At 53.0% G+C, this 21,329-nt stretch overlaps 9 protein-coding genes across 9 annotated transcripts; 5 read left to right on the top strand and 4 right to left on the bottom strand.

Annotated features, from left to right (window-relative positions):
• The first annotated feature begins 876 nt into the window (after positions 1-876).
• On the top strand, positions 877-1,755 carry CC84DRAFT_800995 (uncharacterized protein). Its single transcript, XM_018187470.1, has one exon. It carries the CDS (start codon positions 980-982, stop codon positions 1,433-1,435), a length of 456 nt encoding a protein of 151 aa, XP_018035075.1. The 5' UTR covers positions 877-979; the 3' UTR covers positions 1,436-1,755.
• A 2,721-nt stretch (positions 1,756-4,476) lies between these two features.
• On the bottom strand, positions 4,477-4,765 carry CC84DRAFT_1218137 (uncharacterized protein; the record flags this gene model as incomplete). The annotated part of the gene is made up of 2 exons (XM_018182968.1): positions 4,477-4,500; positions 4,550-4,765. The coding sequence occupies 2 exons, from the start codon at positions 4,763-4,765 to the stop codon at positions 4,477-4,479; spliced, it is 240 nt and encodes a 79-aa protein (XP_018035074.1).
• Positions 4,766-6,038: 1,273 nt separating this feature from the next.
• On the top strand, positions 6,039-7,765 carry CC84DRAFT_800976 (TAF-domain-containing protein). The gene is made up of 2 exons (XM_018187469.1): positions 6,039-6,504; positions 6,561-7,765. Exons 1-2 carry the CDS (start codon positions 6,129-6,131, stop codon positions 7,595-7,597), a joined length of 1,413 nt encoding a protein of 470 aa, XP_018035073.1. The 5' UTR covers positions 6,039-6,128; the 3' UTR covers positions 7,598-7,765.
• Positions 7,766-8,707: 942 nt separating this feature from the next.
• Positions 8,708-9,202, top strand: CC84DRAFT_1176886 (uncharacterized protein; the record flags this gene model as incomplete). The annotated part of the gene is made up of 1 exon (XM_018180250.1): positions 8,708-9,202. The coding sequence occupies one exon, from the start codon at positions 8,708-8,710 to the stop codon at positions 9,200-9,202; it is 495 nt and encodes a 164-aa protein (XP_018035072.1).
• Positions 9,203-9,320: 118 nt separating this feature from the next.
• On the bottom strand, positions 9,321-9,857 carry CC84DRAFT_800969 (uncharacterized protein). The gene has a single exon (XM_018187468.1). The coding sequence runs from the start codon at positions 9,762-9,764 to the stop codon at positions 9,438-9,440; it is 327 nt and encodes a 108-aa protein (XP_018035071.1). The 5' UTR covers positions 9,765-9,857; the 3' UTR covers positions 9,321-9,437.
• A 6-nt stretch (positions 9,858-9,863) lies between these two features.
• Positions 9,864-10,785, bottom strand: CC84DRAFT_1206313 (uncharacterized protein; the record flags this gene model as incomplete). Its single annotated transcript, XM_018182025.1, has 1 exon — positions 9,864-10,785. The coding sequence occupies exon 1, from the start codon at positions 10,581-10,583 to the stop codon at positions 9,864-9,866; it is 720 nt and encodes a 239-aa protein (XP_018035070.1). The 5' UTR covers positions 10,584-10,785.
• Positions 10,777-11,540, bottom strand: CC84DRAFT_800934 (uncharacterized protein). Its single transcript, XM_018187466.1, has one exon. It carries the CDS (start codon positions 11,470-11,472, stop codon positions 10,969-10,971), a length of 504 nt encoding a protein of 167 aa, XP_018035069.1. The 5' UTR covers positions 11,473-11,540; the 3' UTR covers positions 10,777-10,968.
• Positions 11,541-13,714: 2,174 nt separating this feature from the next.
• Positions 13,715-16,053, top strand: CC84DRAFT_800938 (uncharacterized protein). The gene is made up of 2 exons (XM_018187467.1): positions 13,715-13,972; positions 14,031-16,053. Exons 1-2 carry the CDS (start codon positions 13,825-13,827, stop codon positions 16,004-16,006), a joined length of 2,124 nt encoding a protein of 707 aa, XP_018035068.1. The 5' UTR covers positions 13,715-13,824; the 3' UTR covers positions 16,007-16,053.
• A 1,304-nt stretch (positions 16,054-17,357) lies between these two features.
• Positions 17,358-19,220, top strand: CC84DRAFT_1094394 (Opi1-domain-containing protein; the record flags this gene model as incomplete). The annotated part of the gene is made up of 2 exons (XM_018174562.1): positions 17,358-17,712; positions 17,947-19,220. The coding sequence occupies 2 exons, from the start codon at positions 17,358-17,360 to the stop codon at positions 19,218-19,220; spliced, it is 1,629 nt and encodes a 542-aa protein (XP_018035067.1).
• Between the last annotated feature and the right edge of the window lie 2,109 nt (positions 19,221-21,329).

The following is a 21,329-nucleotide window of genomic DNA, read 5'->3' as shown; positions in this document are numbered from 1 at the left end:
TAATGGCTTTGAGTGTAAAACCTGCATATTGTCCAAGTCAAAGCATCGCCGTCCCACACATGACGTAGCGACGCGTCCACGACCGACGAAACCATTAGAGGTTATACACTCAGACCTCTCAGGCAAATTCTTATGCAAGAGCCTGAGTGGCTCACGGTACTATATCTCCTTCGTTGACGATTGTACCCGCTTCGCCTGGGTTAAGTTCCTTAAGAAGAAAGCGGACGCCGCCCAAGCTATTATCGACTTTGTTGAATTCGCTGCTAGGCAGTTCGACGCCACGATACGCCATTTTAAATCAGACAATGGTGGTGAGTACTTGGCTGGCGAACTCCAAAAGTACTTTTCACGTAAGGGCATTGAACACCATACCGTACCGCCCTACGCTCACGAGCTCAATGGCGTTACTGAGCGATTCAATCAAACTGTAACGCAAATGGCTTGCTCTATGATTGACAGTGACACCATGCTGTTCCTCTGGCCTGAAGCAATCGCGTTGGCGACGTTTATTGCCAACATTACACCCCACGCGTCAGATAAGTTACACCGGACGCCTCATGAACGCCTATTCGATCGCAAGCCAGCGATCAAACACATACGCCCATTCGGCATTAAGGCGTATCTTCACATACCAAAGGAGGCTCGCGCTCCTGACTCCAAGCTGCTCTATCGCGTAGAACAGGGCGTCTTCGTTAGCTACGGCCACGACACTAAGGTCGCCCGCGTTTACGTACCTGAGCGGCACGTAATTGTTGAATCGCGTGACGTTTAGTTTCAATCCTTCTCCCACTGGAAGGCTCCTTCACACTTTTCGCCCACTATGGATGATGACAGCGACCTTCTAAACCACGCAGTCCGACCTGTAGTCTCAACCAAGCGACTCGATATTCGCCACCCCAAGCCTGGTCCGGCGAATATGGAGGACCTATAAACGCCTTTTAAGATACCGCCTTCATTAGTGCGAAGGACAGCGTTGAACATGCCGCCGCCCGTGACTAGGTCTTCGCCATCTGGCCCATCGCGAGGCGGCTCACGACGACGAGGAACCACACGTAGTGGCTCTGCCGCGCCAGGATCTCCGCATTTATCGGTGCCAGGATCTTCACGTTCAACGCCTGCCTCTAACACTTCAACAACGACGCGCTCTGGCCAAATAGTTGTGCCGTCACTCAAAGCCCGTGAATCACAAAACGCGCGTTTTGCTGACGCCACAGAATCGCCAATGGTGATCCCACCTAATGAGATCCTCGTATACGCCGCTACTACTACTGGCGAAGACATCCCTCGCACGTACGCCGAAGCCATGAGCGACACAAACGCTCTACTATGGCGCCCGCCCATCGCCCACGAGATCCGCGCTCACGAGACGAACAGAACGTACGATATCGTAAACATAGAAGATCTGCCTCTGAGCATAAGGCTTGTTGGCACATGATGGGTTTTTGACGCAAAGAAGAATGAACAAGGTAATATTATTAAACGTAAGGCACGCCTCGTCGCCTAAGGCTTTTTACAGCGACCTGGCGTCGACTATAACGATACCTACTCCCCAGTTATGCGCTACGACAGCCTGCGACTCATTGTTTGGCTATCACTCTACATGAACTAGATACTTCGGTAAATGGACTTTGACGCAGCGTACCTAAATAGTATGCTTAAACACATTATATACGCTCGTTGCCCGCCAGGCGTTGGCAACCCTAGCGTCCAAGCGCTGAGACTTCGAAAAGCCCTTTACAGACTCAAGCAATCAGGCCGTGAATGGTACGACGTACTCCGTGAATGGCTTCGACAACTAGGCTTTATCGTAGTGTCGTTCGATCCATGCGTATTCATTAACAAGGACCTTGTTATCGGCATCTACGTCAACGACGTCCTCATGGCTGGGGAACCTGAGGCAGTCACTACCTTCATAACCGCTGCTGGTCAGCGATTCCGCATGAAGGACCTCGGCCGTCCCAAGCTGTTGCTTGGGCTGGAGTTCGATTATGACGACGACGTCGACGGCAATAGACACCGTTGAATCTACCTTCATCAGCGAACCTACATCAATGCTGTCCTGCGTCGCTATAACATGGATAAGTGTAACGCTCACAAGACGCCACTTGACCCAAACCACTTTCCGCCTCGCTCCGACGAGCCTATCAATGAGGAACGTCAACGCCGTCATCAATCAATCATTGGATTAATCAATTTCCTCGCCATAGTCTCTCGCCCAGACTTGTCATACACGGTCAGCATGCTGGGGTCATACAATGCAAACCCATCTAATCAACACGTGACACTCGCTGCCCAGGTGTTGCGTTACTTGCGAGGCAGCGTTGACTTCAGGATCGTAATTAATCAGGATGCGCGATCTGAAGTCGCCATGTACACAGACGCCTCATTTGGCTCAGATCCCGATAACGCGAAATCGTTCTCTGGCTATCTCATGAAGCTCAACGGCTCCACCGTTGCTTGGTCGTCGAAACGTCAAAGCTGTGTGGCAAAGTCGACCATGGAGGCTGAGTATATGGCTGCGTCCTACGCCGCCGCTCATCTTGCTTGGGCGCGACAGGCCCTAATTGAATTGCTTGACAACGTTGATCACTGGCAATTCAAGCTCCTGGTCGACAATCAAGCCGCCATGTCGCTCATCCAAGACTCCAAGATCAGCGCTCGTTCAAAGCATATCGCCGTCCACTACCATTTTGTACGGGAACGATATTACAACAACGAGTTCGTGATCGAACACGTCGCCTCTAAAGACAATCTTGCCGACCTTTGCACTAAGGCTTTGCCCTTGCCTCTGCTCACGGATCTGAAGTCCCGAATCGCCAATGGCGATTGATCACAGCGAGTGACTCGCTTGCTTGATCACCTGTTTGATCACTCCGCCTGGACACTGTCTAAACCGCGCGGTTTGCTCGATCACCCTGAAAGGACTTTTCTACGGCAACCCGCCGATCAGCGGTCATACTAAGAATATTTCTACATGCACGAGAAGGACTAAGGACCATGATAACCTGTCACAATGGGCGAGTATTGGTATGCTATGCTTATAGCTCATCTATGCTAGTCACTGTAGGCACCTCCAGGTGGGAGGACTGTTGACGGAAGGAGACTCCGCAGGCACCTGGCAGGTGCAACCGACTAGCCTAACTCTATATAGGCAGGTTTTCCCGCCTGAGCAATACAACACACTCAACTTCATACCTTTTATCAATTTACTGGTCTCGAGCACATGGTCCCCGAACACGAAGGCTGCCTTCTCTGCGCGCTCTATACTGTTTCCATAGCAAAACTACAGTGTCAGCATTAATGGCTGTGTCCGTCTCCAGAAGCTTGCTGGGCTCGTGGGTGGACCTTGTGTCTTTGGTTCTGAGACCGGTTTGTGCTCTCTTCAACCCCATTCCCATGTTTGATATGGCATTTAAAGGCATACCTTTCACGATCATGTGTTTTTCTTAAGATCCATTCGCTTTGTGGCGATTTGTTGTTTGTGGCCCCTGCGTTTCGGCATCCGGCTGAGTAAATACCGAACTTTCCGGTCGTCTGTACATGGAGTTGGCGTGACCCAGTGTCTGGATGCGCATGTGCCACGACCTGCGTGATGTACTCTTAAGCAGCGGCTTGCCCGGTCGTGATACGATGAGACATGACTCAAGATGAATGTCATGCGTATCTTGCACACACACACACACACACACACACACACATGAACGCTACCGTATAATGGGTTTTGCCGTACCTAGTAGCACATGATGCCTCACCGGAAGCTAGATCCATGATCCCTTGGTCGCCTGAAGCGACATCGATGGCCAAAAGGATATGGAGCGGGGGGCGGCTTCCCTCGCAGAAAAGTCGCGCTAAGCAAGGTACAAGCCGCGCAGATACTTGAGTTACTGCAGAGAAAGTTGAACAGGCGGAACTGGGACGGGTGCCGTTAGGATCCACCTACCAAGGTACTATTGTTGGACTTCGGACCTACTCCGCCTGTACCACCTGTCCCACTCTGGATGCCATGGCCGTCGAAAAAACAGCTGATTCCAAAGAAGGCCCACGATGCGTCAGTAGGCAACAAAGGCGGTGAGGTCAAGACTCATGGTAGCAGTCGGTGATAAACCGGGATGTTCGTGGGGTAGCACAGGGAGGATCTGGGGAAGACTTAAGAATGCAACGTTAATTTCCTAGCTATGCCACCCCCACTAAGGACGATACACGGAAGGCCTGGCCTGATCTGCGTAACCCGATGTCGATGACCCTGTACAATGATACATAGTGACCAAAATCTACAAGAGAAGATGATGATGCGTCTGGAACCAAAAGACTCTATCGCTGAGTTCGCCAAGGAAAAGTTCCCATCGCGAATATACCGTAGAAGAAGAAAGTCCACCAGATCTGACATCGGCGAATGAAGAACATTAAGCAGTGAGCTCTTCTGGCCGAATAGATACCCTGGAATGCCGGCTACTGTCAGGCTCGACGGGAATAGTGTCACTCAGATGTGAAGGTGCAGGCCTTTCCGTGAATTAGTCGTCGACGAAACTAGGGTGGTACAGGGACCTACCGAGCCCATGGAAACCATGTCAGGATCTGAAGGACGGCTCCAGCCAGAAGGACTTGGAGGTGGTTGAGGTGGTGGAGAGGGCGGTTCGTCTCTTGACTTCTCGCGAAGAACAACAAGGTCGTGGAAGTCGAGGGAAGCCATCTCGTCAATCGAGACTTGACGAACATCAGAGTCGACATCGACCGGGTAGCTCAAAAGTGCTTTCAAGATAGCCATAATGCTTCTGTTATCTCGTAGGCAAATACGTTTGTGGGTGTGAAAGGTCTGAGAAGAGGTAGTGCGGTTGAAGCGGCGCCGAGTGGAAGGGGAAGTGATTGTGTGAAGATATGATCGCCAATGCTAGTGCTCGACATTAAATAGTCTGTGAACGCGAGTCCGCAGTAACATAGGCAGGGGGTCCCGCCTTGCTGGCAAACGAGACGGGCCCTTTGAAAGATGACAATCAAGGTCACAACGGCTCGGGCGGAAGGCGGAGGAGGGCATTTCATCGGTCACGGTGGGAAGCGACTGGAATGAACCATGTTGCGTGAGGGTCAATCCGCCGGTACGCCCAGAAGTGATGCCCAAATAGATGAGGTAGACGGACGGCTCCGCGATGTGCAAGTAACGTGTTGACCTAGCCCCGTGTAGCAGGGGAATTCGGGCAGTGATTCTACGCGCAGGTAGCCGTCGAGATTGTGTCACCGGAAGCAAAGCGAGATGCTGATTTGGCGGGGAAGGCGGGCCTACGTAGGACCGACCGAATAAGATGTCAGTGACTATTGTATCACCTTGTTGCAAGGAGAAGAGGGAGACTGCTGTGCTGGTTCCATCCGGCAGCCCTTGGGCGGGAGAGACTCCCGGATTAGACGTGATAGGGTTCTAGAAGTTGCTTAGAATGTGGGGAATCGTGCGAGCGCAGCCCACCCAGCGAGCGCGGGCGAGCAGAGCCCGACGGCTGCCTGGCCAGCGCAAGCATGAGTGCACAGACGAGTGGTCGTGGGTGTGTTTGTTGCGAATGAAGCAAACCCGACGCTGTGGCCTCCCCGCAGACCGACCGCATGGTTCAACGAACAGTCAAGGCACGAGCAACGACCAGTGCCGGAGTGAGGGACAGGCGCGATCGAGGTGTTGTGGGCCGAACATCACGTAGTGGTGAGGAGGTGAGAGTGAAGGTGAACGAGTACCGGCCGCTGTCCGGGTCAGAGCGCGCGTCAAACGGCGCCAAGACGCGACAGAGCCGCATCAGCGCGCCTTCCGCTCCTTCACCTCGACCGCAGCCCACAAGGAGACCGCGTCCCGCCAGAGGAGCAGTCGCATCCACCGCTCCTGCCTCCCGAAGCTCTTGCCTCCCGACGGCTGCCTCTCCAGCTGAAGACCGCCGCGCAATCGCCTGCACGCTCCCGGAATGCCCTCCATTTGCGCGTAGAGCTGGTCGCTGCCACCTGCAACCCAATCCACACCTGCACCACCCAAGCGTGCCGTGCCAGCATCGCATACGCTCCCTCTTGCGCGCCCCAGCCTCTGCTGCACTCCTTTGGCCGGATACACCGTTCAGCCACGATATACCTCAGCACATACTCCACACAGTCCTCGCGCCATGTCGTCTTCCGTGTGGAATCCCGACAACGTGCGCGACGTCGCCGAGTCGGTGGGCATCGCCTCACTGGCCGACAACGTAGTTGAGGAGCTGGCCCGCGACGTCGACTACCGCCTGGCCCAGGTCCTGGAGGAGGCCCTGAAGTTCATGCGGCATGGCAAACGGACAACGCTTAGCACGCACGACATATCCCATGCCTTGAAGGTGCTCAACGTGGAGCCGCTGTACGGCTACGAATCCACTCGCCCGCTTCGCTTCGGCGAGGCTTCGCTGGGGCCTGGCCAGCCGCTGTACTATGTCGAGGATGAGGAGGTCGACTTTGAGAAGCTCATCAACGCCCCGCTGCCCAAGGTGCCGCGGGAAATAACCTTTACTGGTACGTTGCGCACCAGTCTGGCGTCCGAATGTCTATCATGGTACTAACTTTTGCAGCACACTGGCTCGCTGTCGAAGGTGTGCAACCCTCCATACCCCAGAATCCCACGGCAAGCAACCAGGCCGATCTGCTGCCCAAGGGCCCCAATGCGAACCCCCACCTTGCCGCTGCCAACGGCCTGGACAACTACACCGTCAAACCTCTCGTGAAACACGTCCTGTCCAAAGAATCCCAAGAGCTATTTGCCAAGCTTTCCAGTGCTCTGCTCGACGAGAACAACCAGGAGTGGCAGAACGCCGCTTTGGCTTCCATACAAAGCGACCCCGGCATCCACCAACTTACCACATATCTCATTACGTTCATATCTGAGAAGGTCACTCATAGTATGAAGAACCTCACTGTACTCAGGGCTATGCTACTCGCCACCGACAGATTACTGGCAAACCCTACCATCTACCTCGACCCATATATCCCTTACATGGTCCCTCCGGTACTTACGTGTTGTCTGGGTAAGCATATCGGCCCAACGTCACATCAAGCACCCTCGAACGCCTCCTCCGAGACATTGAATGGGAACAATATTAACGGGCATGCACGCCACAATTTCGAACATTTCGACCTGCGCAAGATTGCCGCGTCTCTGCTCCAACAAATGTGCCGGAAGTACTCAGCTTCTAATCAAGGTCTGAAGACGCGCATTGCCCGCTCATGTCTGAAGGCCTTCCTAGACCCCAACAAACCGCTCGGCACTCACTATGGTGCCCTGGAAACACTCCGACGTGTTCTCGGTGCCGATGGTGTCAGGATAGGCATACTTCCCAACTTGAAAATTTACGACGAGGTACTCAAGGAGGCTTTGGCGGATGATTCGCGGAAGGAAGAAGCAAGGCGCGTCTTAGCCACAATTTTGGTATGCCTTGATGACATGGAACGAAGTCGAGGCGCCATGAGAGCCAATGGTGTTGCGAACCTTGAGAACCAAAGAGACCGTCTAGCGGAAAAGGTTGGAGGCGAGGTCGCCGACCACATCATAAAGAGCAACCGGACAGCAGTAGCGCAGGCGATATTGGAAGCGGATTTAAGCATGGCCTGAGTTGCGTAAGTGCTGCAACGGTACTTCGGGTATCGGCGCTCTCCGACAATGACGGCCAACTTTCATCGGCTCAAACTTGCATTTGGTCACAGATTTTGGGACAAAACATGTGGCCATGGGAGTCCTCGGCGTTGGGTAGGGTCAAGATACCATTTCATTATATAGGCTAGAAAAGTACTGTCCTTGTTAACACCACCTGGACAACGCGAGTAACTTGTGCATGTAATTCTCTCATAAGATGATGTATGGTTTCACGTCTATGCTAGTCACCACGATCGAGTTCAACGTGTGATGAAAAAGCTCTACTTGACATTACGTTGCTCTTTGCTACAGAGTCAAAGATCATTCACAGACCGCTTAGTGAATGAAGCTTTTGGTAGATCTGTTATCCCCATGCTGTTTGCGCAGGCAAACACCCACAGGCAACGGGAAAGCAACAGCCTCTTCTTCAACTTGAATACGCGCCCACCGTACTGACCCAATCCCCTTGCTCCGCATCCCCGCTTCGAAAGCGTACAGTGACGAAGTTTCGCGAAGACATTTACAGTATTGCTCCGAAAGCATACATAGCATTCAAGATTTTGATACGGCACTGTAGCCATGGAATTGAAAGAAATCTAGCGCATTTACTCGATAGCTTACAGGAACATAGCTATGTGCTCTATTGCTCGCCGCGTAGATGAGCGGACTGGTTCATATAGTCTTGAACTTGTGTACACGGCGCATTGATTTACTTCAACAAGACAGCGGCAACCGAACTCACGCCTCTTAGAACTACCGCCGGAAGGAAGCAGCAGATTTACCAATACGTCTTCGAGCGCAACCTCGGTCTGAACCTCGGTCGCTGCGCTTACATCCAGCTGGCCCTTCTAGAGTGTTGTCAGTTGATCCACAGTGAGGCCCATGAGCTCGCATTCAATACATGGTACTTCCACGTGCTCGCCGCGCCTCACCAAAGGCACGCCGTCGAAACGAAGGAAGCGGAAGGCTTGCAAGTTTTTCAAAATGAAGAAGTCGAACACAACAGAGCTGATTGTACACAAAGCACTGTCGCTACGCCTCTAGACCCTGCGTTCACGCATCAACCAACTGCGCTACGTGGGCATCACGATGCCGCAGGCGAAGCTCAATCCGCTGAGCAAGGACAAACCATTCCTCCTAATGCGACTGCCGCTCACGGAGCTTAGCATCGGTCTGACCGGAAGCTCAAGCGAGTATTTGAAGAAAGACGTGGCCATCTACCATAACCTCATGAGCTCTCTTTTATGCAGCCAGAATACCACGCGGGGAAGTCCGTCTCTGAAAGTCCATACCCAGACCGAGGAGAAGATCGAGCGTCTCGTTGCATTGAGTCGGTGGTTATACAAGCCGGATGCTGCTGACGTCTATCGGACGCTCCGAGCGCTGGAGACAAGAAAGGCAGTCGTGCGCGCGACAAACGATCTTCTGTGGAAGACCGTCGTGTTCTTCGTTACTTCGACCGAGTGGGGCTTTGCGACGCCGCATGTAGATGGTGATCGGTACTTGCACTTTCTGGAGGAGATGCTTCGGGGGAGCGCTGCGCTGGAGTTTGCACAGGTGAAACATCGGAGCGGCGGGCTATGAGAAGAGCGATGACTCGAAACTCCCCGATTGGATATCACAAGGCCACGGTTGCGAGCCGTGCCGGGAGAGACTATCGTGGGCGAGTAGCTTGCGCTCCTTTGTTTGGAGAAGCGGGGAACAGGAAGGTGGCAAAGCCGGCGTGAGACGGGAGCCATTAACGACATGGGATCGGATTATTGGCACTTTGCATATCCAAAGCAATAAATGCGTCCTTGAGTGGACGGATACATGCTGTTCATGTATTATTTATGTAACTAGACGCAATAACGATACTAGACCGAAAGTTGGGACCAAGTTCCAGGCAGTGTAAGCCCATGAGACTACCAACTACGCTCCTATTTGCTATGCACGACGATAAAATAACAGGCAATGAACGACTGACAAAGTCAGGACACATAGAATTGCTCTCTGCAGTAGACATGAGGACAGGGTGACGCCGAAATGCAAAGACTCGCTTGGTACTTCCCAGAAAGCAGACAGGCGTTCCCAAATGAAAACACAAACTTAGCCCAAGCAAGAAGGAGTGCGCTCGCGGTGGCATAACACCGGGCTCTTCCTTCATTATAATAGAGAACGGCGACTGGAGCCCCAGGATAAGAGACAACGAGAGACACAAGGAGACAACAGGGACATGGGTGGAAGGCCCATTTGTGAGGGGTACTTATGCATGACTGGCAGGAATCTGCTCGACAGGCCACATCCACTGCTGCTGTGTTTGATACTGAGTCAGGTATGCGTTGTACTGGTCTAGGTACATCTGGGCGAATTGAGAGTGATCCTCGGCCAACGGCACAGCGTGTTCCGGCTTCTCAGGGGCCAGACGTGGTTGTTGTTTGGGCGGCACGGTCTCGCCATCCGTAGGCGAGTTGGGTGGATTCTGCAAACCCAGTGCAGCAACCGAGTGTTCGATGGGGCTCTGAAATATGACGGGTGATGCAGGCTGCGACAGCGAGCGCCGCTCCTGGACGTCTTGCGAAGGGTACTTGGCTGGTTTAGGGACGAGCTGTCCCTGAATAGTGACAGTATAGCCATCTGGTGCGATGACGATGCTAAAAGCTGCAATGGTTTTGCCATCAAGTTGTCCGCGGAAAAATCCGGGGTTGACAGATTGATATTGTTCGTGTGGGAACGTTGGTGATGGAGATGATTGTCCGTTGATGGCGTAGGGGTGGTGGCCACTTGTTCGTGGGCTAGGGCGACGATATCGGTTTGGGCGGGGCATGGCGGCTGCAGATGTGGGGATAGAATCGTCCGGGTCGTAGTCTTTCTCGTGGTGGTATGAGCGGTGTGGTGTGGGCGGTGTCAGTCTGAGGCTGGGAACAGTGGGCGCGGAGAATGACCTCGAGTGACTGAAGCCAGACGGACGAAGACGGCTCCTCATGGGAAAGTAAAGAACGAGTATTCGGTGCTTTCCTACTCAAGATGATTTTTCGAGAAGATGGTCTTGTACGGAGCTAAGATGAGCATCCTCACGTAGCACAAGGTCGCCTTTATACACGTCCTTCGCCCGTTGGCTCTTCCAATGTGCCTTGCGCATGGATTATCGTTAACTCCGAGACGAGAATAGTAGGGCCTACATGTCCCCATGCTGACAGCTGGTGGACACCCTACGGCAAGGGAGCGCGCTGCGGCTATCGCCTGTTGCCCGGCTCGTATTGGTAGACAAAGCGATCGACCGTACGATGCGTACCCAGCAGTTCGGCATTCGCGCATAACAGACATTATCATTGATGGATAAAGCCACGAATCTAAGATAGATGATGCCATTACGGAAAGCCGAAGGCTGACTTTCGAGCCGACATGAGTGTGATTGCGAATGTGCTACGGCGTGTCAGGCCAATGGTTGTTTTGCCTGAGCGCGCCAAACCAGAGCGTTGGATTTTTAAGCGCCATGCATGGGTACGGCCGAGCCTCGTTTCTCCGTTTTGGTTAGTTACCTTGACGAACGCGTGGTCAGCCGAGTTGCGGCGGAGGACGCTAAGATTGTTCGCATTAGTATACAAGAGTGCATCGCATGCGAGAGGAGCGGTGGCAGTGTGAGTACATGTATAGGAATCCATGGTGTAAACCCTCTCATCAAGCCTTAACAGCAAACTATCAGCGGCAAAAACCCCACCAGAAACTCGACCTGCAAGACTGAAGGAATGACTTGAATACCAATACTTTGTATGCGTACTGGAGAAGAATCTGCAGTGTCGATGAGAGGAAGCGAAATCTATTGGAGCTGCAACGTGTATGACATGCGTTTGTGAGACCAAAATGGACACCATGGCATGGTCCAAAGGATTGAGTTCAGTATCGTTTTATGCGCGCAAGCTCGGCATCGATCCTCTGGCGAGCAACAAAATTTTGCACCGTTCACCCAGGCGGCCCATATAGACCGAGTCACCCTTCGTGCTGAACCGGCTTTCCAGCACTATCGAAGATCTTTGGGAGGGCTTCAATGTCAACCTGCCTATACTGGGCAAGCCATGAAGTACCTTCCACATCGTAAACTTGAATCGATCTGGCATGTTTGCGTGAGGTCTCTGGTGTGCCAATATCAAGCTCGTTGTCCAAGTCGGCGAGATCGGCTGAACTGGTGCGAAAAGCAGGTATACCAGTAGAATCGCGACTGACGATGCCCTAGCCTTGGGGTGCAAGCTCTGGATACCTTCAAAGACTGCAAGTCATAAGCGGTCGATGCGCGCGTTACGGCTTAATACATTAAAAAGTCAGCCTCCTCGGCGGCTCGGATATCAAAGCGACGGAAAAGATCCCCATCAGCACCGCCTCCCAAGGCTCGAAACTTATCAAAAGGAGCGCCGCAGACAGTCCGTTCAGAGCCTGTAGAGTTGCTCCTGTTTGAGGCGCGGGGTTTTAGCCGGCGATCTATGGGTTGAACTGTCCGAGGCTGGTTGTGCCGTCATACTTGTTTTGAAGAGCAGTAACAGACAATGCTATCTCTGGAGGAAATGTGACAAGTGGACTGAGATGCGAATGGAAGACCCATTGCGACCCTGGAAGAGCAACAGCTTCCATCTGAACACTCGCCTCCTCCTATCCACTGAAGCTCTCCCACGATCCCGAAGTTCCACGGCTGGACGGCGAGATCCGCAATGTGTGAGGACATGCAGCAGCTCCCCTGCAAGAGACGACCGCCTGTGAGCAGCGCAGGGAGTCTGCTTTCGGTTGTCTGCTACCCATTGGTACGGGCCGTATGCCCCGCACACGCTAAAACCCCTGTCTTGTCAGCATCTATCTTCACACCACGATGCGAGTTCTCGAATTCAGGTGCTTTTCTTCGTTGTGAAGACTGACTTTGGGTGCACTTCATCACCAATTTCGTGTCATCGGTACTCAAAAGACTAGCGACGTTCTAGGACTTTTCAGGATGATAACTTCGTCTTCATAAGCTGGCCAACGAAGGCCTTGCAGATGCTGCCATGTTAGTGACCAACGGCGAACCAATGTATGTCGGGTGTTCATGCATTGGTTGCACGTACACAGGCATTGAGTGACGTGGTAGGGCCTGCCTCTTTCCCTTCCGCAGTGTACAGTCGGAAAGCTCGTCGTATTGCCGCCGTAGACAGCAAGCTCAGAGTACACTTGTTGGCGCGTATGGCTTGACGCTGCACAGTTACGTTCCCAGATCTCAGCAGCCCCAGTCCCTTTTTACTTTAGTGCCTTACGAAGATCGCCCGTGCGTAATCAAGACAAAGAAGACGGCGCATATTCGAGATGTGGGGGTGATTGCGCCAAATTGGTACAAAGCGGTGCGTCGAGGATGCGGCGGGACTCGATTGTGCAAGATGCAGGCTGGCTTGGCGTGAAGCGGAAGGAACGCTACCCCGACAGCGATGGTAACACAACGCTAATTCTAGACCTGTGCCGCGTACGGCACGGGTCTCTCCCTCGCGATTAACACATAGTTGATCCGCGCGGGTTGGGGGTTCTGGATCGGTGGCATGTACTTCGAGATCCTCCTGTGACGGCAGCGCTGCCCTTACCGGTACCGGTATTGGAAATGTACTCGGATACATTGATGTGCGCAGTTGTGGCTGCAGTCCCCAGTGGTTGCCACGTGAATCCAGATGTGTTGGAAGGCCGAGAATGATCTTCCGGCAGATAATAACCTAGCAGGCATCACAGCTGCACATATCGCATCGCCTTCTCCGGCTGTGTATGATGATCTGGGACGTTTGGAGGCATACACAGGTACAGCTTCATTTTCTTCATCAGTTACAGGTCAACAAGAAAGGGAATATCAGTGCATGCCAAAGAATCAATCCATTTACTAGCGCGTTCCCTGGGAGGCCGCTGTTTTAATTGTGTTGCGTTTATTTGCATCGTTGCAATATACAGTGGAGTGGAAGCGGCGAACGCGAGAGCACCTGACCGCGCGTCGAGCGCACGGATCATGCCCACGCCACCTTCCGCGCCCAGCAGGAACAAACACCATCGTGTACTTCGTCTCTTGACCCCACTTCTGCATACAATCGCATCAAGTTCTTTTCCGCGTTTTGCTATCCGTTCAGGGCAATGACATCGTTCCTTTCACGGGACTTAGAGTTGTGACGATCTCTATTTGTTCATAACCGTGGCGACAGCTAAGCGCTGGTCTTGTTGAGTTGCGCGACTCAATGACTGCTAAGGCAGTCACGGCTACAGTTGACGCGGGCAGTGAAGTAGAAGGCGATGCGCTTTGGCCTCTAGCATATCGTCTGCAGACGTCGCAGCAGCCGGCATTTGTACGATGGTGGAGCTACCAGTTGTACCAAAACCCAGAGGGTGAGTGATCCAAACGCAAAGAAAACGACCTGACTGACGACTTACTCCTGCCATTCAGGCGAAAAGGTGCAAGTTCTATATAGCAATAATAAGGCACGGTCGGAAGAACTTGCACAGAAATTCCTTGAGGAACCAATGGTCGGATTCGACATGGAGTGGCCTTGTTTTCCTGGCCAAAACCCTCCATTGCAAAAACGAATTGGGCTCATCCAAATAGCATCGGAAGACAAGATAGCTCTGATTCATATTGGTCTACACGCAGGAAAAACTACAGATGACATCATTGCGCCATCGCTCCGAAAGCTCATTGAAAGTCCCAAGATTACGAAAACAGGAGTCGGCATCCTGGGCGCAGATTTCGCGAGGCTACGTCGATTCTTTGGCTTGAAGCCACAAGGGGCGTTCGAGTTGAGCCACTTGGACCGCCTGGTGAGGTTTGCATGCATTCCACATCTTCTAAACACGAAGATGATATCGCTTGCAAACCTGGTGGAGGGCCATCTCGGCTTACCTCTAGCGAAGGGGCCTGTGAGGACTAGCAATTGGAGTAAACCACTCAACGACGAACAAAAGAATTATGCCGCTAGCGATGCTTATGCTGGATTCATGTTATTCCATTGCATGAATGCCAAACGGCTTGCGCTGATGCCTGTGCCGAGTTTACCCATTTTTGCAGAGCAATACCCTCGGAGAGCGAAAGGTGCCAAAGGATTTGCTCCTATCACCACACTTATGCTGCATCCGGCAGAAGAAGGTGGTAGTGCTATTGCAGCCAATGAATTTTTTGAAAATCGAAAAGACGATGCCAAATCGGACGAGAAGGCATGCGAAGAGAAAGATAAGACTGGAACTCCAACGGCAGATAAAAACAAGAAGACGACCAAGGAGACGGCCTCGAAGACAGGGTCGACGATCACTCAGAAACCATTGGGCCGTGCGGCGCAAATTTTGTATGATCACTTAGCAGAGCGCCGCAAAGCTCTTGCCCAAGCAAATGGGGTCCCGGTCTATCTTATCGCAAATAATTCAGTCCTTCGTGGCCTTGCACAGATGGCACCGCAGAATGACGAAGACCTACTAAAGGTGAAAGGCATCGGAAAGCTATCAGTCGCCAAATATGGCACCGACTGGCTCGATGTGATTGTTCGAAACCTAGAAGTCCATGGTGATGAGCAGCAGCAGATAGCTAAGCCATCAGTTGCACTTGCTGAATATCAAGAAACAGTGCCGCGCACTCCCACCCGGAAATCAATGCGGCGACCACAGAATACGCAAAGTTCTACCGATTCTTCCCTAGGATTTGGTTCTCCTATACGTCGCAAGCCAGTTTTGCAAACCGGGTTGTCTTTCACTCTAGCAGAAATTACGCTCGAGAGAGGCGACAGTACCGATGGCAGTCTACAATATCCTGCCCTACCCCGATCAAGAGTCGATCATCAATATGAAGACATCGAATTCATAGACATGACAGGCGATAAGCCACACGGTCACAAGTCGGCCGGGGGCGTGGAACCCATTGTCACTGTTGACGCATCGCTTGGCGCTTTTTCTGGAATAACATCTGGAAAAGGTCCGGCTCATCGCAATGCTAAGTCGCCTAGCTCTTCGGAAGATTCTCTTGTCTTCGTAACACCACCATCGCGATCGGCTTCCTACCTAAAGAGGAAAAGAACAGAAACACGATCATGTACAGCGACACCCAGCCGGGTGCCAAGCCAAGCAGTGCCACCGAACCTTGCTCCAAAGGAAGCTCCAACGCCGGCTCGTATATCCACTCAGGCTCCGCTGCTCAGTCCTGGGTCGAGGATGTTCCGAAACAAGCTAGTTGCCTTCAGCAAGCTTGTCACGCGAAAGCTCAGTACAGGATCGGCAACACCAATTGTATCTGAGGCTACGCTTGATCTGATTGTCACAATTTCTCCACGAACAGCAGAGGACTTGGACCGTATAGCGGGTATCGAGCCATTCGTTCTTGCTTGTAGAGCTGCAGAGATGGATTTGTTACGGAACATAGTCAAGTTTGCCACCCCTTGACCTTGAAACCTCATTATTACTCAGTCCGACTAAACATTTAACACGCTCGATGAAGAGGACGCAGAGGCTGGCAGATTGCGTTGTTCTTCGACCTCACCCGTTCTTAGGATTAATACAAGCTACGCCAATTTGTTTATGTATGTTAACATTAATCTTTTTACATTCAAGCGACGGACACGGCGAATTGGCTTGATACCCAGCACACAGAGGAAGGCGTTGATTGGATATTTTTGCGACATAGTTGGCATGTTGACCATGTAATGCGCATTGCACTTTCACATCACAGTGATCACGGCGTATGACACGTGAAAGCCGAAGTCGGCGTTCAGTGGTACATGGCGCACGATGCGTCTGAACACCAAAAGCAGGACAAGCGGTCACTGCTGAGAGCATATCTATATGATTACAGCTTGGCGCGACTGTGACGAGGTTTGCTTCCAGGAATACATGAGGGAAGGGCAAGCGCGGACCGGTTCCCAAGACCCAAGGACCCTGTCTTGTCCGGGATCAACGAGGTATATCCTCTGATCCTCACAGGGCTCGTTAGCAACGCAGAATACGGCACCGCCAATCAGGTTCGCGTGGTAGCATACGTCGTGTGACGGGTAACGGAGTGGAGAATACCGAGCGACCGTTAATGACATTCTCCATTCTTGGTACTCATACGCAATGTGAAGGTTGAGACGAACGTGGGCGCGTTGGGAGGTGACGGATGCTGGATACCGCTATGACGGGACCGGGGAGAAGGCAAGCACTCGCGTAATAGGGGTTTGGAGGGGGTGATTACCAATGATCGGCACAAGCGTGGAGCGGGACTTGAGAAGGCGTGGCTTCGCGCGGAGCAACGCGATTGGCTACTAGTGTCGATGCGTCACTCCTTGAAGTGTATCAATAGCATCTTGGGCAGATGCCAATTAGTGAAAGAAATGGAATGACATGTTTGATATGGAAAGAGAAGCGAGAGAATTCTTGGTTGTGTGAAGCTGTGCAGAAGGGCCCACCGGCCGTTGTTGTTCTCGGTTCCACAGCACAGGTGCCGTCAGAGCTAGGCGGATTTTGGGACCACTTTCACGTGTCGCCGCTGAACGGGAGCCATCATGTGAAAGGCGGGTGTGCGTGCGAATGACAGACGAGTCCACTCTCGACGCCCCCAACCCAGCGCAGCGTCGTCCTCCGCCCATCCACCAAAATCCCACACTGTCGGAACCACCGTTCGTCATGTCAACACGCGCGTAGAGATCTCGGTATCTCTCCGCCATCAGTCGCAATCAGCCGCCAGTTACACCGGACCCCACAACACACGACTTCGCACCGACCAGTGCAGCGAGCCAGCGAGGAGGCAGACGGCACCATGGAGCAGGAGCGCGCACAGCCGCCTGCATACACGCAGCACGACCCGTCGAGCCTCAATTTGCCTTCGGTGCCGACGCACTCACTTCCGAGCCTGCGAAGCCTCGATCTGCCCGATGCGCAGCCGTCGCACCCTTCGGTGGAACTCAGTCCCAGGACGCAAAATACACAATGGGGCTCGCTGCCTCGCATGGCATTCCCGCGCGTCCCCGAGGGCGACGTGGGCAGCCCGATGGACATGGATCGCGCGAGCGTAACTAGTGGCGATGACCAGAGGCGGGAGATGAGCGTTGTCAGTATGGAGGACCCGGACGTGAGACTGGCCGCCGAGGCGCTGAGCGGGCTGGGAAATCCAGGTGGGTCATGTTTTTTCTTACGAGTCGGTGCATGATGCGGGCGCATCGGAGTATCCAGCGGGCGCGACGCCCAGCGAGTACTGCCAACATGGCCCGTCGAGTCGCAGAAGGAGCATGGAGCGTGTCAGGACCCCGCACGTCAGGGCCAGAAGCCCTCAGTGGTTGCGGCAGACGGGGCACCACGGCTGCAGAGGACGCCCTTGGATGGAGCTGCATGCTAACAATCGTGTACAGACTTCGCCCGCTCGCCCACAAGTCGCTCCGTCACCCTCTCCGCCCGCGAATCCACTGTCGAGCCCGAGCCGCTTCTCAATCTGTTGACATCGGCGCATCCCTGGCTCGGAGGCAGCATCAATGGCTCCATCTCGGCGTACAATACCACTAAAACCTACTCGCCGCGTATATTCAAGTACGGCGCCGAACTCATCGAACGCAACATTGGTTCGCCCGTTGTAAACACCGTCTCCTCGGTCGGGAGACGCACCGGCGTAGAGCAGAACCTGCGACGCTATCTGGGAGAGGTACACAGACGGCCCAGCGACCTCGAGCAAGGCGATGCCGACAGAGCTGGGAAGCGACCCCGCGTTATGAGCCCTCGGGCTGGCGAATCACCCGACGCCATGGACCTGGATGTTGAGAGCGAGTACGCGACATCCCGCACAAGAGGCGGCTCGCAATCGTCCTTCGCCGAGAGCCTTCCCGCATACGATGACCACCGTTCTCCCACGTACGAAGAGACCGCCGTCGTCACCATCGACCCCGCCACAGGCAAGGAAATACGAACCTCACAAGAACGCCCACAATCTACCCAGGACCGTCGCGTGAACTGGTCTACGCAGCTCATCATGACGACGTCCGGTCTCGGTGTCGCCCTCTCCGACGCATCCCTCAAATCTCTCAAGCTATGCTTGCGCTTGCTGCGCGGTGCGACCAAGCACATTGACAGCGTTATGCGCGCGCTTAAGCTTGTCGTGGACGAATACGAAGCCGCGCTGCGGAATGCGCGCCACTCCAACGGTACCTATGCCGACGAGAAGGACGCTACAATGGCCGATGGCTCTTCCACACAAGACGCCCAAGTCCGTGCCATCGCAGACCGCATGAAGCAGCTCTCCAGCGACATCTGGACCACCCTCCAGTCTGTCGTCACTTCGGTCTCCCGCTACACCGGTGGTGCGCTTCCGCAGAATGCGTCGCAAGTCGTCCGCACACAGTTGCTCTCTGTGCCGCAGCGGTGGCAGCTTGCATCCAGGACCACCGCCACGGGCAACGAAGGAGGCGAGGGAGGCGGCGAGGAGGTCCGCGGCGCAAACCGCATGCTGGCGTTCGCGAGCGAAGGCTTAGACATGATGGGCCAGATCACTACCGTTGTGGACGGCACCGTGCAGAGCGCAGAAGGCTGGCTCAGCCGGATTGGCCGCCAGCCCACACAACAACCCGAAGAGGGACCGGAAAAGGCGCCCTTGACCGACGTCAGGGTCGACGCTGGTGTCCACGAGAAGAAATAGATTATTCTCTCTGACGCCACAGCTCTGTGCCGAGACAGGGGACGAAGCAGGGTTTCCTTTGTGTTGTAGATCTCGTGTTATCTTACTTGGTTCGAGTCCATATTCCCCAGTTTCCTATGTTCTGATTGGAAGCGAGGCGTTTTGTTTGGCTGGGCTGGGTTTTGGTAAAAGGGCTTGTTGCGCTTTGCCGGCGTGCGTTCATCTGTCTGTTTGTCTTTTCCTGTGCAAAGGCTAGAGAAATATGGGTTCGGATGGGGATTCTAGCTGGCTACGGCTGGAGTTATCAATACAGTAACGGCTCTGAACAAGTGTCGGCATGCGTATGTGTTCTTGGGCAGGTGACTTGGGTTACAGTGCCATATATCTCTTACGTCGGCGTGAAAATCGGCTTTGCAGTATCGGATCATAGCCTCGGTCGCGATTCGTTAAGTGAGAGATCTTCTCTAAGATCGAAGAGAAGCGATCGTGATCCTACTGATACCCACCCTGTTCCGCGCCGTGAGCCATTTGTTCCAAGAGCTAAGTCGATACCGGCTGCTGTAGTATGTGATCATGCCAATAGTGAGACCAGCCAGACATGTAGAGAAAACCAGCCTTCCAGGTGAGGCAATAAATAGATGCATGTATTAAAGTAGCACGCATAGAGCGCGTCCAACTTGTCTATCGAAAAGCCAACCACGGCAGCAAAAAGCCATTTCACCTGCAGGCCCCGGCTCAAAGTAGTTTTGATTCGGCTTCGAACCGGTGCACTTTCAACATGGGCTGACTCTAACGATCGCAATGTCCGCTAGGCCAATACACTCTATGTGCCGGTTGAAGGATGAACATACATTGGTTCAAATAATATATAGGCATATAGTTTTAGAGGGCGGTATGAATGCGCATAGAGAAGTATGTGTATTGCGTAGGTACAGTATAGTGGTGAGGCGAGTGAGTGAAGTGAGAGGTCAGTGTAAACAGAGCTGCTGGAAAGGGAAGGCGCGAGGTGCATACGCTCCGGCAAAGCACGCTGCTGCTGGGAGAGGTAAGGGCTATCAAATTGTCATTAGACATCTAGAGATCCTGTAATAGCTCATCTATACAAGTATTGTATCTCGCTCTGCAGCGACGGGTTTTGTTTGGCTTCGCGGGACTCGCCTGAAACACAACTCAGCCAACTAAGACAATCCAAACATCCAAGTATATTGGGTTCCGTAAGTTATCTGTATCCTCATTTCGAGTTCGCTTAAAGCTGAAAATGCTGTCCGCATGAGAAGATCAAATTTGGCTCGGTCGTACACCTGTGAGGACAGCCGACCAGCTACGTGTACAGTTGACCCGACCTAGGATAATGACCTCTTCAATTAAATCCACAAACAAGCAAAGCCATGGCTGACACGGTCGGCTTTCTGAAAGCTTCAATATCGTCCAATTTGACGATGTCGGTGTGATGCTGTGTCATGAGACATATTCATTTAAGGATTGGATTCACGTGATCTTTAAAGTAGGCATTATGTTGCACGTGGCGCGAGTATGGGAATTACCTCGGGCAACTTGGGGTTGAGCTCTTTTGAGTGTGGGATTGAAGAGCTAGCAGGTCGCGCGGGTATGGGAATGTCTTGGCTCAGGCATGCTCTTGTGGGGCGGCAGGTTGCGCGAGTGTGGGCGTAACCTCGGTCGTTTAGCTCGTCAGACTAGAAGTTAGCTCATCCGACCATGAGACTGAACTGGCTCGAACATGACATCAACCCTAACCATGAATGATCCAAGCATCATGAATGCGAATTAGTCAAGATATATGGTTATGAAGGACTGTCTTCTGGAATTGAGGTCGCCTGAGTGTAAGACGAGCAGATACGACCATAAGTATAACTCTGGTAGACAAGCCCACCACGCCCCCAAAAAAACCCCAGCCGACCATGACGAGCGCAGCTGACCATGAAGTGCTTACAATAGAAGCTACTAAGCTAGATGTTCGGGCGACCACGAGAGTTCTCCCATGATAAATCACCAGGCCATGCAATATTTCGCCCTGTCACGAAATATGAGCCTACCATAGGTACGCAGAGATTTGTTCCCAGCATCGAACTAAGCTGATCCATTGCGATTTTGTCATATATCGAGATTGAG

This window comes from Paraphaeosphaeria sporulosa (genome assembly GCF_001642045.1).
Source record: "Paraphaeosphaeria sporulosa strain AP3s5-JAC2a unplaced genomic scaffold CC84scaffold_6, whole genome shotgun sequence".
NCBI lineage: Eukaryota > Fungi > Ascomycota > Dothideomycetes > Pleosporales > Didymosphaeriaceae > Paraphaeosphaeria > Paraphaeosphaeria sporulosa.
Note: the sequence above shows the minus strand (reverse complement) of the source record. Positions and strands in the feature narration are given on the sequence as shown.

What these genes read in the sequence shown, in the direction of transcription:
- CC84DRAFT_800995 (XM_018187470.1), top strand. Translation starts at nt 980, where the DNA reads ATGCCGCCGCCCGTGACTAGGTCTTCGCCATCTGGCCCATCGCGAGGC.
- CC84DRAFT_800976 (XM_018187469.1), top strand. Translation starts at nt 6,129, where the DNA reads ATGTCGTCTTCCGTGTGGAATCCCGACAACGTGCGCGACGTCGCCGAG. An exon ending in GCGGGAAATAACCTTTACTG is followed by an intron (nt 6,505 to 6,560) that starts GTACGTTGCGCA and finishes TAACTTTTGCAG; the next exon opens with CACACTGGCTCGCTGTCGAA.
- CC84DRAFT_800969 (XM_018187468.1), bottom strand. Translation starts at nt 9,764, where the DNA reads ATGAAGGAAGAGCCCGGTGTTATGCCACCGCGAGCGCACTCCTTCTTG.
- CC84DRAFT_800934 (XM_018187466.1), bottom strand. Translation starts at nt 11,472, where the DNA reads ATGGTGTCCATTTTGGTCTCACAAACGCATGTCATACACGTTGCAGCT.
- CC84DRAFT_800938 (XM_018187467.1), top strand. Translation starts at nt 13,825, where the DNA reads ATGACTGCTAAGGCAGTCACGGCTACAGTTGACGCGGGCAGTGAAGTA. An exon ending in GTTGTACCAAAACCCAGAGG is followed by an intron (nt 13,973 to 14,030) that starts GTGAGTGATCCA and finishes CCTGCCATTCAG; the next exon opens with GCGAAAAGGTGCAAGTTCTA.